The sequence below is a fragment of the Nerophis lumbriciformis genome, linkage group LG01 (assembly GCF_033978685.3).
Source record: "Nerophis lumbriciformis linkage group LG01, RoL_Nlum_v2.1, whole genome shotgun sequence".
NCBI classification, from domain to species: domain Eukaryota; kingdom Metazoa; phylum Chordata; class Actinopteri; order Syngnathiformes; family Syngnathidae; genus Nerophis; species Nerophis lumbriciformis.
In genome coordinates this window covers 12,408,643-12,432,572 of record NC_084548.2, presented here as the reverse complement: position 1 = coordinate 12,432,572, position 23,930 = coordinate 12,408,643, and the positions used below count along the sequence as shown (strand labels likewise).

General features: G+C 39.6%; 1 protein-coding gene across 1 annotated transcript in view; it reads right to left on the bottom strand.

Annotated features, from left to right (window-relative positions):
• Window positions 1-22,642, bottom strand: part of spen (spen family transcriptional repressor) — a 71,347-nt gene extending 48,705 nt beyond the window's left edge. The window contains exons 1-2 of the mRNA XM_061974993.1: window positions 22,233-22,642; window positions 5,472-5,792 (exon numbers count right to left, since the gene is read on the bottom strand). Coding sequence (XP_061830977.1) covers window positions 5,472-5,792; window positions 22,233-22,315 — 404 coding nt within the window. The 5' untranslated portion in view covers window positions 22,316-22,642. The remainder of the gene's footprint in view (window positions 1-5,471; window positions 5,793-22,232) is intronic.
• Between the last annotated feature and the right edge of the window lie 1,288 nt (window positions 22,643-23,930).

Below are 23,930 nucleotides of genomic sequence, written 5' to 3'. Positions count from 1 at the left end.
TTAAAATGTAATATCGGAAATTATCGGTATCGGGTTTTTTTATTATTATCGGTATTGTTTTTTTTGTTTGTTTGTTTGTTTTAATTGAATCAACATAAAAAACACAAGATACACTTACAATTAGTGCACCAACCCAAAAAACCTCCCTCCCCCATTTACACTCATTCACACAAAAGGGTTGTTTCTTTCTGTTATTAATATTCTGGTTCCTACATTATATATCAATATATATCAATACAGTCTGCAAGGGATACAGTCCGTAAGCACACATGATTGTGCGTGCTGCTGGTCCACTAATAGTACTAACCTTTAACAGTTAATTTTACTCATTTTCATTAATTACTAGTTTCTATGTACCTTATCTTCACCATACCTGGTTGTCCAAATTAGGCATAATGTGTTAATTCCCCGACTGTATATATCGGTTGATATCTGTATCGGTTGATATCAGTATCGGTAATTAAAGACTTGGACAATATCGGAATATCGGATATCGGCAAAAAGCCATTATCGGACATCCCTATTGTTTACTATGATGAGTCACAAAGTGCCTGCCTGCAAATGTATTTTATTATCTGAGTTCGATACATTTTGTATTATTTGCAGAGCTATTTTATTTATTTTACGTAGAAAGAATAGTTTTCAATTTTATTTATGTTATGTAATTCTGTACTCCTTAAACTACTATTTTCTGTGCTGTTAATACCCATCTTGACTAACTGGGTTGAAAAAAGTGCCACTGACTGTTTTCATTCACTTCAATTTCACTGAATATCGCTCAAAAATGAATATCTTTATATGTATACTTTCACCGAAAATCATATCGAGATATATATCGAATATCGAGTTTAAGTAAAAATATATCGAGATATACTTTTTCGTCCATATCGCCCAGCCCTACCTCAACCCGTGTTGTTGTGAATGACATCATCGATGTAAGATCAATGTGCAAACAGAACAGTAGTCGCAACTTGAGAGGCGCTCCCTATTTTTTTTTTTTTTAACAGTCTTAAGTGTCTCCTTATTTGTCAAGCTTAGAACAGCAAGAGCAGCACGGCACACTTCCCCCCTTCACAATAAGAGCACAGTCTGCCGCATTCGGTTTGACTGCGCTATCAAAATCACATTATGTTTATATTGTATATTTCCAGCTGTTACATATACTGTAATATTGTACATGGTAATTGGGATTTGTTATATATTGTATATATTATATAAAAATATAATCAAATAATAAAATGTCAGTATATATTATATAATGTATGTATAACATGTAAATATTACATATGTTATATTTTATATTGCTACTATGGTACATTTTTAGTCTACTTTATACCTTTTGTTTTTGCCCTCTTCTTGTGCCCTTGTGTGCATTATCCTTTCCATCCTTTGTTACTGAGCTACTGTGTGGAACAATTTCCCTTGTGGACCAATACAGTTTATCCAAGTCTAAAATAATGGTTTCAAAAAAGTCCCTTAATCATGCATAATCTACTTAATTTACGTATTGATACATTTAAAATGCTGGTCAAAATTGTCCAAGGGAGGTATTGCAATAATAAATGTTAGGATTTTTGCATTTAATTGGAACATTTTATATATGATACAAAAAGCACACACTCTATGGCAAGGGTGCCCACACTTTTTCAGCAGGCGAGCAACTTTTCAAATGACCAAGTCGAGGGGTCACACACATACTATATATATATATATATATATATATATATATATATATACATTGTGTGTGTGTGTGTATATATATATATATATATATACACACACACACACATATATATACACACATACGTACATTATATATATATATATATATATATATATATATATATATATATATATATATATATATATATATATATATATATATATATGTGTATATACAAACACACGCATATGTATATATACACACATACATGTGTATATACACACACACACACACACACATACATACATACATAAATACACACAATTATGCACACACACACACACACACACACACACACACACACACACACACACACACACACACAACTTGCATTGATTGGAATCAGACAGGATTCACAGTAGTGCTGAAAAACTTCCACATTTTGAAAGGAGGTGAAAAAAGTCCTCCTTCCTGTCCAATACCACATAAAAGTGGTTGGTTTTTGGCATCTTATTTGTCCAGCTTCTATACTCGTTTTTTATCAACTTTACAAGAAATACATTGACAACAAACTCTGTAGCCTGCAAGCTTGTGTACGCTCGCTTTCTGAGACTCTAATTTTGTTGGCGCAGATAGGATGGAGAAGCACTTTTGTTGTGAAGACAGGATCTGTCCGGTCGATCTTTAGGCTTTTGACCGCAGGTACGGCGCGAGAGTCTGTTGAAATAAAAAGTGTTTCTCGCCTTCCCGCCGGTCGTTTTTTTTCTAATAATGATTGACCGGTAGCTCGCGATCGACTTATTTTAATATCAATTAAAATAATTGTGATTATTATTTTTTCCATAATCGTCCAGCCCTATTATGTATGTTAATAGGGATGGTTTTGGAGAAGCTTTCTTTAATCCCCCTGCCAACATGTTTCCTGTTACTTTTGTCAAATTAATAAGAGCTGCTACAAAAACGGCTTCAAACAGGCTTGAAAATAGAACAGAACATGTGGGAACCACAATTCTTGCTGACCCTTACGTCTGTTTGTTCGATTACACAAAGTATTTCCATAAAACTTTGTGCGGGGGCCAAGAAATAACCTAGGACACTTTAGTACAGAAGAGAAAGGCTCAGATAGCATATTGCATAAGGTCATGTTCTTGATAATGTCCTATTCATCCAAACCACAGTTCACAGAGCATTGAAGAAATAACTCTGTGCACATTTATCTTTGTTTTGGTTTTGTTTTTATGGCGAAATTTAGCCCAAACCAGGAGGCGAGCCTGATGTAGGGATGTTCAAAGAACGTGAGAAGAGAAGATTACAGACTACGTTTGAACTGTAGGCCAAAAAGGCCCAAATCTGATTATTATTTTTTTATTAAATCGGATTTTGTCTGGCTGACTGTTTACACAGATAAAATGTTTTTTTTTTTGTTTGTTTTAAATCAGACTCCAGTGTAAACGCACATGTGGCCCAATGTGGCCTCAATGTCATTTGCATGCGCAGTTTGCTATAGTGAAAACAAAGGGAATTGACTGGGGAGGCAGTCGCTACTACTACAAAATAAAATTAAAAAGTCAATTCAAACTCCCCTAATTCAGCTGGCTAGTTGTTATCAAGAGTACTAAAACCCTTTTCAACATGATTCTGACAACTAAGTAGGCTAAATAACTTTAAACTTTAATACATGCTCGGATAGGCCAGTATCGGTCAGTATCGGTATCGGATCGGAAATGCAAAAACAATATCGGTATCGGATCGGAAGTGCAAAAACCTGGATCGGGACATCCCAAGTCATAATGTCGTGTATCGGTCTGATAATTATTGGGTGCACACAATTTGTTGCAATTTGCAGTTAAATGGTTAAATAGTTGGTATAGTTATAATTCAAGACTCTAGAATGGATTATTTTATTTATTGTGGAAAATTTGGATTAGTTTTTTGTAATTATGTGTTTGTTTATGAAAGAAAAAAAACATTGTTTAATGGATACTAATTCTATAACTTGTTAGGTCCAGAATATCACGGCTAAAAAGCAGAAAAATGGAAGCAGTCTTTGAAGTTGTGCAGTATTACGCTGTGCGTTTTGACTGCTGAGTAACCACAGCAACACTATAACATAAAAGAGAGCTGGGAGTAGGAGCTGGTTGTCAGGTAAGGAAAGTCGAAGAAAAAGGAGAACAATACAAGGTAAAAGGAACAGATGTGAAAATAGACACATAATAACATCATGTACCAGCTGGTGCAGTTAGTGGGAGAAATAAAGAGCCAGGAGTTGCAAACTAGGGGGTTAGAGAGGACAGCTAAAATACACAGGGCAGGACATACCAACCTTTTGAGAGAGTGGTAACTTGACCTATAATTCCAAATACAATACAGGGAGATAGAACTTTGTGAGCAAAAAAAAAAAAAAAAAAAAAAAAAAAAAAGAAAAAAGTGGCAAAAATGCTGAGTGGAGGAGTGTGGTTAAAAGATGTAGCTTGTATTTTAAAAATGTAATCCTTGTCTTCAGGGCAGGAGAGTCCAGATGATGTGGATTGTCTTTTTAAACTAATACTGTAGTTCAAATGTGTCCATATATCCGGCCGAGTATTAAAAACATACCATCCAAGAGTCCATTTTCAGGTAAGTGTGTCGTTATTGGTTTCCCCCTAATGTTCTAGACTTTTCTCTTTGTCAGGCAACTTCCAAAAAAAGGGGAGAAATTCCTTATTGCACATGCAGTCATACTTAGTGGGAAGGTGTAAATCAATGGTAATCCATCTTCATGCACCACACAATATTGCAGTCAGTGAAAAAAAAAAGGTGTAGTGGTATGTCCATGCTGTTCCTCTGTAAACACGAGAGTCAGTCAAAATATGACCAAAGTCCATGAGAAGTGCTGTTCACCAGAAAAAAAAAACAGTTCTGATTCTGTCATTGTATCCAAGATTCATAGTTCCACACAATGGAAAGAAGGAGGTATTCCACAGGCGTCAGGCAGGTTATCTCCAGTCAGCATTTTTGTATCATCCATGTCCATATCAGTCTGTCACAAAAACTCTTGAAAAAGGCAGGGGAAAGAATGGTCTAGCTCACAAGTTTTTTTTGTAGAGATCTCCCAGCTCTCAAATCGCAATGCCCTGATTTCAGACATAATCCCAAATAAAAGAAATGAAAAAAAAAAAAGATACCAAGAAAGTAACCCATACCTTTGGCAGGATAGCATATCCTTTAGTGTTTCTTGACAGCGTTAATCCAATAGCAGGGATCAAAATCCCAAGTAGGTTATCCGCATGATTCCGGCGTGCATAACTGAAAAATGACTAATCCAAATAATGGTGTCTTGTATGTTTAATGTGTGCTCGTTTGTTTCACTAAATGGGGGAAAAGGGGTGATATAATCCACCAAGTCAGCCACGTAACTCCAGATTAGGGGAGGAATCCCAGGGATAGTGGCTGGACCACTCTTTCTTTAGCAGTTTCTCCCTGAACTTTAGTAATCTTCAACAATCCTGGGGAAATTTTCAATGTCCAATCTTTTTCCCCTGTAATTTCCACAAATGATATATCCATCTGACAGAGTTGCTTCTACTCACTAATATCCGCATCAGAAATTTAGCCTATAGGTGATTGGTTACACTTAGTATAATAACTTAGTGTCTACCTTTAAGTATGCTTCCAAGACTTAAGAGGGGATCCCTATAAGATTTCTTAACTTTTTTTCTCCTCTTTAACCCCCAAACAAGTAAATGAATATGGTGGAAAGATGCTTGGAGGTGAGGTGTACTACAAAGCACGGTTCCCCCCTGCCTTCAGAGAAACTTTGTCCACTTACCCGTCTAGTCTCCGTTCATAGCGTCCATCTCTGCTGTGGAGCGACGTGGGGGGGCCATACACAGCCCCCCCTGCCGCCCGTGTGAACCCTGATACATCACGGCCGCGAGAACCTAAGGACAGACTATCGTCCAGCCCCCTCGCGGCACTAGGAATGGTGCCCGGTTCGTTATAATCAGTGCGCAGGTCTCTGTCGCCCATCTTGTTGACCGCATTGTGAGCCTTCTGAGCACTTTTAATGTCCACAAAATCCACAAAGGCTGCGACTCCGCCCTCTGAACCCCGTTTAGGCAGGACTTTGACACTCTCTACACGTCCATATCTGCAGAGAAAACATTGGAAACGGGCCAATGAGTGAAGTGTAACAAAACAGGTGACATTTTTTTATATAGCTCCTCAATCAGGGGTTTTCAAAGTGAAGAAAATGTCTTTTTAACCTGCCAAGGTAACTTCAGTTATGTCAAAGGAGAGATTACCTGATAGTTACTACAGTAAGGAGATCGGAAAAAACCTCCACAAAATATTTTCCAGAAAATCCGTTTTTGGGGAAGAAGGTGTGGCGCCAAATGTATTCTGTTTTCTGGGGGAGAAGCTAAACTTTGAAAACCCCTGTCTTAGACCATTTCTACACATTGGTATGGTACTTCAGCATGACAGTATTCATTTTGTTAATAAATGGAATCTTATGGAAACATCACATTGAGCATTTATCCACATGCATGACTCTGAAGCTGTGTTTTCGCTAAGTGATTTGGGTGCCTTTGGTATGGTATAAATTGTTGGAGGTTTCCATTGAAAGAGCTATAGACACACAGGCAAATACAAACCCCGTTTCCATATGAGTTGGGAAATTGTGTTAGATGCAGGGGCGTCACTAGCTTTTAAGGACAGGGGGGGCTTAGCCCCCAGGAGATGCACAGGACGCGAGCGAACGTAGCGCACGAGCACAAAACTTCACAAACGGCTAACAAAGACTTAGAAATTATTCATTGTTATTATTATTATTTAAAAAATGCACGGGACGAAATGAAATGCTCCCCGGGATGATGGCTTTTAACCATTTTTTTTCTTTTTCTTTTAATGTATTTATTAATTTGACATTTTATATTAAATGTCTTGGTTTTTCCTCCCTCTGAAAATCCTATGAAATGTTTACCAAGCCATTCTATAACAATACAACAGCTATTAATATAACAATACAATAAAACAAATATATTTAATGTTTTTTTCATTGTTTTAACATTAGACTAATGTATATTACTTTATATAAATTATACAAGAGTGATGTGGGCCATTTCTGTATGAACAAGTCCAAGGACCGCAAGCAAGGTCGCAGAGAAAATGCGGACTGGATTTTGAGTGATGTGGGCATTTTCTATATGAACAAGTGGAATGGATTGGATACCGACACAGTAAAGGGGCTCTCTACCTTAAAGTACAAATGATTGTCACACACACACACACACACACACACACACACACACTATGTGTGGTGAAATGTGTCCTCTGCATTTGACCCATCCCCTTGATCACCCCCTGGGAGGTGAGGGGAGCAGTGGGCAGCAGCGGTGCCGCGCCCGGGAATAATTTTTGGTGATTTACGCTATGAAGTGAGGGGAAACTGAGTGAATAATGACAGTTTATATGATTATTTATTTAAACTCATATTCGGGCCACTTTATAATGAATATGTCGGCATGTATTTGTAAAAAATAAAAATAAAATATATATATATAAATATATATAAATAAATAACACCAAATTATTTAGGCGGGCTTTAGAATATTTTAGGGGGCTTGAGCCCCCCCTAAAATAGGCCTAACAACGCCAATGGTTAGATGTAAATATAAACGGAATACAATGATTTGCAAATCCTTTTCAACCCATATTCAAGTGAATGCACTACAAAGACAAGATATTTGATGTTCAAACTCATAAACTTTATTTTTTTTTTGCAAATAATAATTAACTTAGAATTTCATGGCTGCAACACGTGCCAAAGTAGTTGGGAAAGGGCATGTTCACCACTGTGTTACATGGCCTTTCCTTTTAACAACACTCAGTAAACGTTTGGGAACTGAGGAAACACATTTTTTAAGCTTCTCAGGTGGAATTCTTTCCCATTCTTGCTTGATGTACAGCTTAAGTTGTTCAACAGTCCGGGGGTCTCCGTTGTGGTATTTTAGGCTTCGTAATGCGCCACACATTTTCAATGGGAGACAGGTCTGGGCTACAGGCAGGCCAGTCTAGTACCCGCACTATTTTATACCCAATCAAGGCACCCACCTGTTCCCAATTTGCCTGTTCACCTGTGGGCTGCTCCAAATAAGTGTTTGATGAGCATTTCTCAACTTTATCAGTATTTATTGCCACCTTTCCCAACTTCTTTGTCACGTGTTGCTGGCATCAAATTCTAAAGTTAATGATTGCAAAAAAAAAAATGTTTATCAGTTTGAACATCAAATATGTTGTCTTTGTAGCATATTCAACTTGAAAGGGAAAGGATTTGCAAATCATTGTATTCCGTTTATATTTACATCTAACACAATTTCCCAACTCATATGGAAACAGGGTTCGTATTTATCCATGGAACAAAGTGGCATCAGTTGTAGGGATGGGAATCGAGAACCAGTTCCCAGTGTATCAATTCCTTGGAATCGCTTGCCATGTTCTCACACGGTTCTTATCGATTCTTCCGGGTGGGGATGAAATCATTACGCAACGTGCGTGGTGACGTCAGAGGTCAAAATGGCAGCGCCTGGGCACAACAAACGCCCTGAAGTTGACTACAATTTACAACAAAAGATTGCAACAGCGCTACTTAAAATAAAAGTTAAAGTTAAAGTACCACTGATAATCACACACACACACACACACACACTAGGTGTGGTGAAATTAACCTCTGCATTTGACCCATCCCTATGTTCACCCCCTGGGAGCTGAGGGGAGCACTGAGCAGCAGCGGTGGCCGCGCTCGGGAATCATTTTGGTGATTTAACCCCCAATTCCAACCCTTGATGCTGAGTGCCAAGCAGGGGGGTAATGGGTCCCATTTTTATAGTCTTTGGTATGACTGGTTGAACTCAAGACCTACCGATCTCAGGGCAGACACTTTAACCACAAGGCCACTGAGCGGGTAACTATAATAATTATAAGGCTGCTATCTCATCAAGGAGGAGGACATGCGAGCAATATGCTGAAACATTTGAACACACAGTATGCAATAATTATGAATCCCAGAAGCAGTAATGTGAGCATGTCATCTGAAAACAAGTACTGACAAACACCAATATGATAATGATAGCACTATTATTTCTTCAATTCAAATATATGCCTTCTCATTTAGATGAGCATGACGAGAGACAGATTTTGACTGGCTTCGAGGCGGGCAGCTCCAGTTCACAACGAATGTCATCGAGCAGCGACTAAGTCTGTGGTCAAAAGTTTGCATTTTCGGTACGTGAATGTTCAAATGTAGTCAAAGAAAAGTTGCATGTTTTCCTACAACCAGATTTTCTCTCAGTCATTATAGTATTCAGGTGAAACTCGAAAACATTTGAATATGGTGTAAAAGTCTATTCATGTCAGCCAATAACTTCAAATGAGAAACTAATCTGTGATATTAACTCATTACATGCAAAGTGATATATAGCAAGCCTTTATTTGTTGTAATTTTGATCATCATACAGTTTTTCAAACCTTACATTTTCTGAGCTTTTCATTTCAAAGTTTTAATGAACTCTTAAGCCAGGGGTGTCAAAGTCAAATACAGAGTGGGCCAAAATTTAAAACCGAACAAAGCCGCGGGCCAAGGTTGAACAAATTAACCTTTTAATAGGGACCCAAACAAGTTTTGCATTGAATATTGAACAAGCAAGGCTTATATAACTTTAGTTTCAAATAATAATAATAATAATAATAATAATTACAAAATATCAATGGCATATCAAATACAATTTAAATAAAAATGCAATGCCTCTTTTCTATTTACAGCCTTCTGAGGTAAATATCAACATTAACTTTTTCCACAGGCTAATACATTTGAAACTAAAATAACAATGAATAAACCAACCATTCAGGACGTTAAACTGCTCAGTTTGCAACACGCTGATCTAATCTGATGTGCCCAAGCCAGATACCTGCCATCTTTTCTTGGGTGCTAGTTCATTAATATCGGGGCTCAGGCTTTGAGCTGAGGCAACCTTCATTATCGAACGAAGGTGTTCATCAGTCATTATATCTCGTAGTCCACCGGGACCACAGTCTTGGGGGCGTGCCTTAAAGGCACTGCCTTTAACTTCCTCTACGAGCTGTCGTCACGTCTGCTTTGCATCCATTCTAACAACGTGCCGGCCCAGTCACAAGATATATGCGGCTTCTGTACGCACACACACATGAATGCAACACACACTTGATCAACAGCAATACACGTTACACTGAGGGTGGCCGTATAAACAACTTTAACACTGTTAGAAATATACGCCACACTTTTAATCCACACCAAACAAGAATGACAAACACATTTTGGGAGAACATCCGCACCGTAACACAACATAAACACAACAGAACAAATACCCAGAATCCTTTGCAGTACTAACTCTTCCGGGGCGCTACAAAATACACCCCCGCTACCACCTGCCTTGATAGCCAAGGGGATTATAATCAGAGGAAGATTAACGTTTTTATATGTTTTCCCAGTTCTTATTTTCGATAGATCTGGTCACGAAAAAAATGTTATCGATACCGACTGATATAAAATACTTCCATCATGATACAGTTTTCAGACATATCGCCCAGCCCGAGACGACTTTCACTGAATCAGAGAAACAAACCAATAAAAATATGACCAATCGAGGCGAGTGCAGCACTGTCATCATTGCATCACAATGGAACAGTTTGCTGACACTGTACACCGTAACGTCAACGAGTTGGGGAATAGAAGTAATATGAGAAGCCACTTAAAGAACCATCACCCAGAAAATATCCTTGATGTGAAACCAAGACACAGCAAGGCCAAACATCAATTTGTGAGGTGTATACACTATTAAAACGTTAAATTGTCAGTTGGCAGAGTGGCTGTGCCAGCAACCTGAGGGTTCCTGGTTCAATCCCCAGCTTCTACCAACCTCGTCACGTCCATTGTGTCCTTGAGCAAGACAATTCACCCTTGCTCCTGATTGGTCATGGTTAGTGCCTTGCATGGTAGCTCCCGCCGTCAATGCGTGAATGTGTGTGTGAATGGGTGAATGTGGAAATGGTGTCAAAGCGCTTTGAGTACCTTGAAGGTAGAAAAGCGCTATACAAGTATAATCCATTTACCATAACCTCCTGAGAATCAGCATTCTTCAAACCAATACAGAAATGTCCATTAAGGAGGACACTGGTACTCAAAGTTAAAAGTTGAAAGACACTAAACTGAATATTATTGTTTACACTTGCTAAACTGGATGTTTACATTATCAGTTTAGAAGACACTCAACAAAAAGTTGTTGTTTTTTCATATTTGGCATACAGTAAATTATTTGAAACACTTGATATTCCTGCATCATTCTATGCATATAAAAAATACCTGTTTCTTGTAATAAATATGATCAGAACATTTGAGCATTAAGTTTGTGTTTAAATACAGTAAGTGTTGAAACTTACATTCCTGCCACTAATGTTTACACACCATTGCATTCTTACTAAGTCTTTTTATTATTTTATTTTTTTTACAATAATACCGTACTCTTATTATCCTCACAATATCGTACCGTGAGATTGTGATATCATTACTTTCCTAATGGCGATACATAATTAGCTGCGAACTGCTTGTCAGCCGGAGGATTAAAATTAAATACAGTGTCAGTCAGAGGTGATCTGCAATAAAAAAGCATTTTCGTCAATGGCGCTCATATACCTTTTCACAAAAATCAGCTGATAATGATCGGTGGCCGATTGTATATTGCTATAAGGGATGTGTCCCTCAATGTACCAAAGGGTAAATCAAATACAACTGTGTATGGCGAGAAAAACAACTATAAACCCCGTTTCCATATGAGTTGAGAACTTGTGTTAGATGCAAATATAAACGGAATACAATGATTTGCAAATCATTTTCAACCCATATTCAGTTGAATATGCTACAAAGACAACATATTTGATGTTCAAACTGATAAACGTTTTTTTTTTTGCAAATAATCATTAATTTTAGAATTTGATGCCAGCAACATGTGACAAAGAAGTTGGGAAAGGTGGCAATAAATACTGATAAAGTTGAGGAATGCTCATCAAACACTTATTTGGAACATCCCACAGATGAACAGGCAAATTGGGAACAGGTGGGTGCCATGATTGGGTATAAAAGTAGATTCCATGAAATGCTCAGTCATTCACAAACAAGGATGGGGCAAGGGTCACCACTTTGTCAACAAATGTGTGAGCAAATTGTTGAACAGTTTAAGAAAAACCTTTCTCAACCAGCTATTGCAAGGAATTTAGGGATTTCACCATCTACGGTCCGTAATATCATCAAAGGGTTCAGAGAATCTGGAGAAATCACTGCACATAAGCAGCTAAGCCCGTGACCTTCTATCCCTCAGGCTGTACTGCATCAACACGCGACATCAGTGTGTAAAGGATATCACCACATGGCCTCAGGAACACTTCAGAAACCCACTGTCAGTAACTACAGTTGGTCGCTACATCTGTAAGTGCAAGTTAAAACTCTACTGTGCAAGGCGAAAACCGTTTATCAACAACACCCAGAAATGTCGTCGGCTTCGCTGGGCCTGAGCTCATCTAAGATGGACTGATACAAAGTGGAAAAGTGTTCTGTTGGTCTGACGAGTCCACATTTCAAATTGTTTTTTGGAAACTGTGGACGTCGTCTCTTCCGGACCAAAGAGGAAAAGAACCATCCGGATTGTTGTAGGCGCAAAGTTGAAAAGCCAGCACCTGTGATGGTATGGGGGTGTATTAGTGCCCAAGACATGAGTAACTTACACATCTGTGAAGGCGCCATTAATGCTGAAAGGTACATACAGGTTTTGGAGCAACATATGTTGCCATCCAAGCAACGTTACCATGGACGCCCCTGCTTATTTCAGCAAGGCAATGCCAAGCCACGTGTTACATCAACGTGGCTTCTTAGTAAAAGAGTGCGGGTACTAGACTGGCCTGCCTGTAGTCCAGACATGTCTCCCATTGAAAATGTGTGGCGCATTATGAAGCCTAAAATACCACAACGGAGACCCCCGGACTGTTGAACAACTTAAGCTGTACATCAAGCAAGAATGGGAAAGAATTCCACCTGAGAAGCTTAAAAAATGTGTCTCCTCAGTTCCCAAACGTTTATTGAGTGTTGTTAAAAGGAAAGGCCATGTAACACAGTGGTGAACATACCCTTTCCCAACTACTTTGTCACGTGTTGCAGCCATGAAATTTTAAGTTAATTATTATTTGAAAAAAAAAATTAAGTTTATGAGTTTGAACATCAAACATCTTGTCTTTGTAGTGCATTCAAATGAATATGGGTTGAAAAGAATTTGCAAATCATTGTATTCTGTTTTTATTTACATCTAACACAATTTCCCAACTCATATGGAAACGGGGTTTGTACAAAAACGATTGGAACAATTATCTCATTGTATGGTTAAATATCGCGATATATTGTCACACTCCTTTTAAACCTTTGTTACAGCTCTGATACCTACTCTGAAGCCATGAAATGGCCAGGCGACCCCAAAAAGGGACAAGCAGTAGAAAATGGATGGATGGATGGACTTTGTTCTCCCCATTTTGTGACAGTGACATTTGTACAGAATGTTGACTGGGGTCAAAGGGTCAAGTAAAGACATGTTGCCTTTTACAGGCATTGTGAAAGGGGCTTGTGTTTAATTTGGACATTTGCATACAGTGCTTTTGCTGACACACTTTATGTAGCAGCCATCCTCCCCACACTCCCTGTACTTATGCCGTGCAAACCGTAACAGATTAAAATTAAATTTACAATGAAGTGCTCTGTACTAGTGTGCAAATTGGTCAAATTCGACATCAAAATTTAAACAGGAGAAGCTATGTTTGCCTTGATGTCAACAACATTTGTACTTGTAACAGTGGACCGTTGTGGACACAAATACATACAGACTTGGGAACAAAATGAGAAAAATACTAGGGGCGTAACGATTAATCGATATATCCATTTATATTCCTTAGATTCAACTGCATCAATCTGTGCTCGGCAAGTTTACCTTCTGGAAGATAGATATCGATCCAACGTTTTTTTTAGATGGAAATCAATCAATTTTATCGATATTACAACTTTAAGAACACAATAGTTTATATGAAACTTAACACTTTTAATGATCTGTCTGCTCATCTGTGGCGTCATTGCCATCATATGGCAAGACAAGAATGGCGGATAGTAGGGATGTCCCGATTCGATATTTGGATCGGATCGGCCGATGATATTTGCCAAAAAATGCGTATCGGCAAGCATGGGAAAATGCCGATCCAGATCCAGTTTAAAAGAAAAACTCTGGTCCGTGTTTTCCAACGCACCGATTTAAATAATACATTCCACTTTTCTGCTGTTCCCTAATTTCCGTTCCGCATTTTCTTGCACACCTTCAACACATCAACAGGTCTGTGGATTCTCACGCAGTTGCTTTTAGCTGCTGGCATTACACTACATGCTCTTCTCACTCTTTCCTGTGTCTCCCCCTCACAGACAGCAAGCGCACCTTCTTACACACTTCTCATACTGTCACGTCATACGTCACATACGTATATGTCCTCCCCGAGCAGAGAGGTAGCAGCATGGCTAACGTTAGCTGTGATGCTAGCGCAGCCGCTAAGGTGCGCGCCTGTGCAATTGCGCACTGCTCAAGCGTCCTCTGCGCACGGCAAATCTATGCCACGCACAAAATCAAATAAAAAAATAAGCGCATAACAATTTTTGACACACGGACACGACAGAGAAAACCGTTTTCGTCATCAATGTTCAAATATTGTAACGTCTGTAGAGACGCTTATCTCCATTCGGTGCCACACCCCCACACCATCAAAATGCCGAGGCAAACATTTCCAGATCAACACCGTATGAAAAAAATTGTGATTTTTTTAGGTTGTGATTTCCTTCTCTGCATGAAAGTTTAAAAGTAGCATATATTAATGCAGTATGAAGAAGAATGTTTTAATGTAGACACATAGAATCATCATACTGCTGTGATTTTATGCATCAAGTGTTCATTCAAGGCTAAGGCAAAATATCGAGATATATATTGTGTATCGCGATATGGCCTTAAAATATCGCAATATTAAAAAAAGTCCATATCGCTCAGCCCTAGTTCAATGATGCCATTTCTGTTTGTCATGTATAATTTTGTCTATTTTGTGTTTATCCTTGAATAAACAGGTCAGTTTCTTGTTACCAACCATTGTGTATTATTCAAACTCCCCTAATTCAGCTGGCTAGTTGTTATCAAGAGTACTAAAACCCTTTTCAACATGATTCTGACAACTAAGTAGGCTAAATAACTTTAAACTTTAATACATGCTCGAATAGGCCAGTATCGGTCAGTATCGGTATCGGATCGGAAGTGCAAAAACCTGGATCGGGACATCCCTAGCGGATAGCTACGGTGGCTGAAAAACACAACAACAAAAAAGCAAATGGGACAAGACAATATCATAAATTACAACAGAACTTTCAGCTACAGCACAATTGCAAAAGCTACAACAAGTACAAATGCCACAACACAATAATAAAAAGCCGCAACACGACTGTAAGCCACAAAAGAAACGACAAACTTCCACAGACTTCCTCAACATAGTATATTAGTAATATTTAAAAAGTTAAAGTTAGTTATGACTGAAAAAGTGGTCACACTTCACTTACTTTTCCAACTTTGTTCATTCCATCATTTTCACAGAACGGCATACTGTACAACCTTATTGGAGTATCATTGTTGATGATGTTTGTGCATTGTGTGTAATGTTACAGAGGCCAAAAATATTACACATGCCGTATTCTCCGGATCATAGGGCGCACCGTATTATAAGGTGCACTGCCGATGAGCGGGTCTAGTCAGGTCTATTTTCATACAAAAGGCGGACCGGAAAATATGGCGCATTCCTTGAGGTCTACATAACATGTAATGGTGGTTCTTTGGTCAAAATGTTGCATAGCTTATGTTTAACAGATCATCTTCAAGCCACTTTCTGACAGTCGCTTCAGGATGCGCCGTTTTGTGAGCGGACTTATTTACGTGGCTCACCTTCGACAGCGTCTTTTCTCCGTCATCTTTGTTGCAGCGGTGTAGCGTGCAAGGACGGGGGTGGAAGAAGTGTCAAAAGATGGAGCTAACCGTTTTAATGACATTCAGACTTTACTTTAATCAATAACGGAGCAGCATCTCTTCATCCGTGGCTCACTAGTGCAACAACAATGTGTCCCGTGAAAAAACCTAACTCTAATAACTAAAGTTCCTTGGGTGAATAATGTAAACTCACTACACCGGTATGTTTTAGCACTTTCATGGCGAGTTTACTGACCAGATATAAGTAATAACTTTACACTACTTTATATTAGAAATGGCAACAGTGGAGGATAAATGTCCCATAACAAGAAGATAGAAAAACGGTGTCGACACGGACTACAAAGGCGGAAGAGGGTCATGGCAGAAGTGCATTGTGGGTCATGGGATGCTAACTGCTATAGGCTATACAGTATGCTACTGCCGTAGCTATTAAAATGGATCATTTCTACATTGGCGGAACTTATAGAAACTGAACAAAAATGGCACCGAAAAGGAAATCATATACTGCAGATTACGAGCTGGACGTAGTGAAATATGCAGCAGAAAACGGCGATCGAGCAGCAGAAAGAAAGGACGCTAGCGGCGCATACCAGGAGCGACAAGAAGATTTTGTCGGATTTAGCGATTAGGAGTGACAGATTGTTTGGTAAACGTATAGCATGTTCTATATGTTATAGTTATTTGAATGACTCTTACCATAATATGTTACGTTAACATACCAGGCACGTTGTCAGTTGGTTATTTATGCCTCATATAACGTACACTTATTCAGCCTGTTGTTCACTATTCTTTATTTATTTTAATTTGCCTTTCAAATTTTTATTCTTGGTGTTGGCTTTTATCAAATACATTTCCCCCAAAAAATGCAACTTATACTCCAGTGCGACTTATATGTTTTTTTCCTTCTTTATTATGCATTTTCGGCCGGTGCGACTTATACTCCGAAGCGACTTATAGTCCGAAAAATACGATATATATTTTTTGCGTTGAGTTTGACTTTATTTGGAACATGCAAGCATACAACATGATACATCACAATTTCCAGTTTCTCTATTCAACATGTTCGATAAGGAGTAGGAAGAAGCAGATCTTAGTGTCAAAGCGCTTTGAGTACCTTGAAGGTAGAAAAGCGCTATACAAGTATAACCCATTTATCATTTATTTATTTAATCCCACCCCTTTTCCTTTACATAACAGTTGCTAAAACTTCACTTCCTGTTCCCAATTTATTCACAATATACTCCATAAGTCAGTGTTTTTCATTAAGAAATGAAACTCAGTAGACAATAAAAGGTTGTTGTCGCAATTGTTGGATATGACTTTAAACCATAACCAAGCATGCATCACTATAGCTCTTGTCTCAAAGTAGGTGTACTGTCACCACCTGTCACATCACACCCTGACTTATTTGGACTTTTTTGCTGTTTTCCTGTGTGTATGTTTATTCTTGGTGTTGGATTTTATCAAATAAATGTCCCCCAAAAATGCGACTTATACTCGAGTTCGACTTATATGTTTTTTTCCTTCTTTATTATGCATTTTCGGCCGGTGCGACGTATACTCCGGAGCGACTTATAATCCAAAAAATACGGTATATGTAGGGATGATACTCGAAACCGATTTTCCCGGTTGTTCGATAAGAAAAGAACCGAGTCCTCGGACTCGAATCCCTTTTTGAGAACCGGTACCCGTTATCGAGACCACTATAGTAAAGAAAAAGAGTTGGTTCTTTATTCGAATCCCTCGGAACGAATCCCGACCAGAAATGCTCCGTGTGACATCACAAGTAATGACGTCATGTAGCTCAGTCATTAGGCGCAGATAGGGAAAGCAGGAAAAAAATGGACCGGAAAAAGCGCTCCAAGGTGTAATAAAGTTCAAAACAAAAGTTATAATCCAATGAATAACTTTACTGAGAGATTTGAGCAGGGTACAAACACATGACGAACACTTTTACGACCAACCGGAAACATAGCAACCAGGCTAGCAACGCACCTCCTCTACGGCAGCTGTCGCAACGTTCTTAAAGCAACCGCAGCACATACATATATGACATCTCCCTTTTTTAATTAACTTTTGTTTTTCTTTCCTTGCAAACAAAACAAAATCACACTGTATATGTGTTGTCTGTCTGATTATAAATAATGCAGACGAGGCGTGTTGGCTGAGTTCTTGACGTTTACTTTCACAGCGTGCTCATAACCTCATTCTTAGCTGCCGGGTAGCGATATGCAACAACACTTTTCGGGGCTACCGCGCATGCTCGTCACTCCCGTTGCATGCTTGGTAGTGTAATTGTTATATTCCCTAGCTCAGTGTTTTTCAACCACTGTTCCGCGGCACACTAGTGTGCCGTGAGATACAGTCTGGTGTGCCGTGGGAGATCATCTAGTTTCACTTATTTGGGTTAAAAATATTTTTTGCAAACCAGTAATTATAGTCTGCACATTATGTGTTGTTGTTGAGTGTCGGTGCTGTCTAGAGCTCGGCAGAGTAATCGTGTAATACTCTTCCATATCAGTAGGTGGCAGCCGGTAGCTAATTGCGTTGTAGATGTCGGGAGGCAGCATGCAGGTAAAAAGGTATCTAATGCTTAAACCAAAAATAAACAAAAGGTGAGTGCCCCTAAGAAAAGGCATTGAAGCTTAGGGAAGGCTATGCAGAACAAAACTAAAACTGAACTGGCTACAAAGTAAACAAAAACAGAATGCTGGACGACAGCAAAGACTTACTGCGGAGCAAATACGGCGTCCACAATGTACATCCGAACATGACATGACAACCAACAATGTCCCCACAAAGAAGGATAAAAACAACTGAAATATTCTTGATTGCTAAAACAAAGCAGGTGTGGGGAATAGCGGTCAAGGAAGACATGAAACTGCTACAGGAAAATACCAAAAAAAAGAGAAAAAGCCACCAAATTAGGAGCGCAAGACAAGAACTAAAACACTACAAACAGGAAAACAGCAAAAAACTCAAAATAAGTCAGGGCGTGATGTGACAGGTGGTGACAGTACACCTACTTTGAGACAAGAGCTATATTGATGCACGCTTGGTTATGCTTTAAAGTCATACCCAACAATTGACTTTAAACTTTTTACTGTCAACTGTGTTTCGTTTTTTAATGATTTCTGCTGGTGGTGTGCGTCCAAATTTTTTCAACGCAAAAAATGTGCCTTGGCTCAAAAAAGGTTGAAAAACACCGCCCTAACTAATAACATCACATCTTTCCCCCTATAAAGAAATAATGTTAACTCAATAAAGTGTATTTCTTTTTTTAGCTTTAACTTTTCATTTTTTTAGCATCGTAACCACATTTGCAAACAACTTTTCTCTTCATAGAATTTTCTTTCAATAAAGAAATAAAGTGCAAAAATGTCAAAGCATCATAACAAACACTTATGTCAAATAGCAGCAGAATTGCACTTTTTGGAGAGCTGTATTATTTTCAGTTTTGTTCCCAAGGGACTGATTTTATTTAACACTATATTATTATTTATACACCTATAGTGATCACAGAGACAGGTTGGTTGTTTTTGTGTTACTGTATATATTTTTTTTCTGAAAAATCCCACTTAATATACTTTGGGTAACAACAGTCAATATTTATTTATTTTATTTCATTTTTTAGGGGGGTAACAGTCAATATTTATTTATTTATTAGATTACATTTTTTTCATATATAATAAAAGTGAGCTTTTGTTAAACCAAATATTGTGTGTGTTTTTCCATATACAACAACCTATCTGGACTCGATAAGAGAGTCGATAAGGAATCGGTTCGATAAGAGGATTCGATAATAGGCTCGAACTTTATAATTTCTTATCAAACATCATCCCTTAGTATATGTAATAGAAATGTGTAGGGGGGGTGTATGGTGTGTGGTCATTAAATATGTATTCTGATATATGTTCTTCACAGAAAATGAGCCAAAGTCAGTGAGTCTCAGTTTGAAAAATTAATTAATTGTATCATTTTTCTTTTAATAAAAAAAATTAAAACAGGTCCCACAGACCCGAACACCACACAAGGGTTAATACACCAACATTGGACATGGTGGTACTTGGTTTTTTGAGGTGGGACTCGGTGAAAAAAGCTTTAAAGGGGAACATTATCACCAGACCTATGTAAGCGTCAATATATACCTTGATGTTGCAGAAAAAAGACCATATATTTTTTTAACCGATTTCCGAACTCTAAATGGGTGAATTTTGGCGAATTAAACGCCTTTCTAATATTCGCTCTCGGAGCGATGACGTCACAACGTGGCGTCACATCGGGAAGCAATCCGCCATTTTCTCAAACACCGAGTCAAATCAGCTCTGTTATTTTCCGTTTTTTCGACTGTTTTCCGTACCTTGGAGACATCATGCCTCGTCGGTGTGTTGTCGGAGGGTGTAACAACACGAACAGGGATGGATTCAAGTTGCACCAGTGGCCCAAAGATGCGAAAGTGGCAAGAAATTGGACTTTTGTTCCGCACACTTTACCGACGAAAGCTATGCTACGACAGAGATGGCAAGAATGTGTGGATATCCTGCGAGACTCAAAGCAGATGCATTTCCAACGATAAAGTCAAAGAAATCTGCCGCCAGACCCCCATTGAATCTGCCGGAGTGTGTGAGCAATTCAGGGACAAAGAGCCTCGCTAGCACGGCAAGCAATGGCGGCAGTTTGTTCTTGCAGACGAGCGAGCTAAACCCCCTATCGACCCTAGCTTCCCTGGCCTGCTGAAATCAACTCCAAAACTGGACAGATCAGCTTTCAGGAAAAGAGCGCGGATGAGGGTATGTCTACAGAATATATTAATTGATGAAAATTCGGCTGTCTGCACTCTCAAAGTGCATGTTGTTGCCAAATGTATTTCATATGCTGTAAACCTAGTTCATAGTTGTTAGTTTCCTTTAATGCCAAACAAACACATACCAATCGTTGCTTAGAAGGCGATCGCCGAATTCGTCCTCCCGTGGCTGTCGTGTCGTTTTCGTCGGTTTCGCTTGCATACGGTTCAAACCGATATGGCTCAATAGCTTCAGTTTCTTCTTCAATTTCGTTTTCGCTACCTGCCTCCACACTACAACCATCCGTTTCAATACATTCGTAATCTGTTGAATCGCTTAAGCCGCTGAAATCCGAGTCTGAATCCGAGCTAATGTCGCTATAGCTTGCTGTTCTTTCCGTCATGTTTGTTTGTGTTGGCTTCACTGTGTGACGTCACAGGAAAATGGACGGGTGTTTATAACGATGGTTAAAATCAGGCACTTTGAAGCTTTTTTTTTTTTAGGGATGTTGCGTGATGGGTACAATTTTGAAAAAAACTTTGAAAAATATAATAAGCCACTGGGAACTGATTTTTAATGGTTTTAACCATTCTGAAATTGTGATAATGTTCCCCTTTAAGAACCAAATCTGCTGCCTTCCAAACCCCAAAACCTGTCATCACCCTGAAAGAGCCCACTTCTCCCATGCCAACACAAAGTGTGGCATGCATGCAGGTCCCCCCAATACTGCACACAGCCTCCGACGCCATTTTACCAATGCAACCCTCTCACTTGCTTACTCATTCTGCCTTCCCCTCCCCAATCATCACATCACTACACACGGCTGTCATGCACCTGCATGCATTCTCCTCGGATCGAGCCTCTGCAGAGGCAAGTCTTCCACCTACGCCATTGCAAACAACGAGCACATCTCCACGTAAGAGACGTAACAATCCTCCAGGAGGACGGAACGGAGCAAGAGTCGCATTTATTGATAACGGGTGCATGATGTGCAACGGAGGCATGCGTGTTGAGGTTTTTTTTTTATTGGGCGTGCACGATTTATGCTGCTCGGGGGCTGACATGACGACGCCTGCGAGCAGGGAAACGGTAGACTGCCGGGGGTGGGGGTGGCACATATGGACGGCTGTTATTTCCTTGACAGCCTTGAAGCAGACGACAAAAACACGCCTCGGCATCGACACAACACAATCGTCTATCTTGACGCGATGCGGGCTGATTCAGCAAGAAGAGAGGGGGGGGGGGAACAAAAAAACAAAGATAACCGTTGTGTGTCGATCGGGGCAACGCAACATCGGCTGCAAGGCGTCTTTGCTGCAGTGCAATCACATTCAGCCGGCGGAAAAAGGAATACAAAAAAAAAAGAAGAAAAAAAAGTCTGCAACACAAACACTATCGCCTTATGCACATAATTTCCAATGCCATTAATGAAATGGAACGCAACAAGGAAGTTGCTTTATGCACCTTTTTTTAATTTTTTTTTTTTTTTTTTTTTGCACGCCAACCAGGTGGACAGGTGGTCTACACTTAATTAAAACCTCCAGTTTGCACAAGTGGTAATGATGAAGATGGCAGACGCAAACTACCTGCTTTCACTAAAATGTGACACCGGCGTATGTTTAAAGAGAGGGCGATGCTGGTCATGCAAAAATAAAATAAATTAAAAAAAATACTCACCGCTTAAAGTGCTCAATGATCTTCTCCTCTCGCACATTTTCGGGTAAATTTCCCACCCATAAATGTCTGGTTTCCCGAACCATACTGCGCGCTCCTGTGCCGCGATCATACAGATCACTTCTGCTCTGTCAGTTTATTCCAATGCAAAAAAAAAAGATCATTGACTGGTCGCGGTATCCCAATGGAGATCATTAGGTTGCCCTCTTGCCTCGCACACGCTGTTTGATACGCTCCACTGTTTTTAAAGCGCGACCTTGCACCTCGTGAACGCGCTCCGGGACGTTCCCGTGACGAGGCGCGTCCCTGACACCATGCGACCTTTGAGCGTGCGAGAGAGAGAGAGAGAGAGAGAGAGAGAAAGCGTGGAGCTTCCTAAAAAGATGCAGCAATTGGGTTTGTAATGACTGGGACACCACCGCGCAGGCGTGGCTTAAATTTGTCAGTGCGCGTGCGTGTGTGCGTGTGAACGACTACCCCCCCACCACCACCGACTCTTCCTTCCTACGGATGAGATCACACGCCAGTACGCATGCGTGAGAAAAGCCCTGCTGCTTTGACATCTGAGACCACATTCGACTGATCCAGGAGGATCCCATCATTGCTCTGCGATGCGCTCATACAGTCAAGCCTCCATGTTCCACTCTATGATACAGTTGCGCACGCATGCATATTCAAATGTGTGTGTGTGTGTGTGTGTGTGTGCGTGCGTGCGTGTGTGTGTAAAAATGTGCATCACATATACTGTATTTTCCGCACTATAAGGCGCACCTTCTACAAACCCCGTTTCCATATGAGTTGGGAAATTGTGTTAGATGTAAATATAAACGGAATACAATGATTTGCAAATCCTTTTCAACCCATATTCAATTGAACGCACTACAAAGACAAGATATTTGATGTTCAAACTCATAAACTTTATTTTTTTTTTTGCTAATAATAATTAACTTAGAATTTCAAGGCTGCAACACGTGCCAAAGCAGTTGGGAAAGGGCATGTTCACCACTGTGTTACATGGCCTTTCCTTTTAACAACACTTAGTAAACGTTTGGGAACTGAGGAGACACATTTTTTTAAGCTTCTCAGGTGGAATTCTTTCCCATTCTTGCTTGATGTACAGCTTAAGTTGTTCAACAGTCCGGGGGTCTCCGTTGTGGTATTTTAGGCTTCATAATGCGCCACACATTTTCAATGGGAGACAGGTCTGGACTACAGGCAGGCCAATCTAGTACCCGCACTCTTTTACTATGAAGCCACGTTGATGTAACACGTGGCTTGGCATTATCCTGCTGAAATAAGCAGGGGCGTCCATGGTAACGTTGATTGGATGGCAACATATGTTGCTCCAAAACTTGTATGTACCTTCCAGCATTAATGGCGCCTTCACAGATGTGTAAGTTACCCATGTCTTGGGCACTAATACACCCCCATACCATCACAGATGCTGGCTTTTCAACTTTGCGCCTATAACAATCCGGATGGTTCTTTTCCTCTTTGGTCCGGAGGACACGACGTCCACAGTTTCCAAAAACAATTTGAAATGTGCACTTGTCAGACCACAGAACACTTTTCCACTTTGTATCAGTCCATCTTAGATGAGCTCAGGCCCAGCGAAGTCGACAGCGTTTCTGGGTGTTGTTGATAAACGGTTTTCGCCTTGCATAGTAGAGTTTTAACTTGCCCTTACAGATGTAACGACCA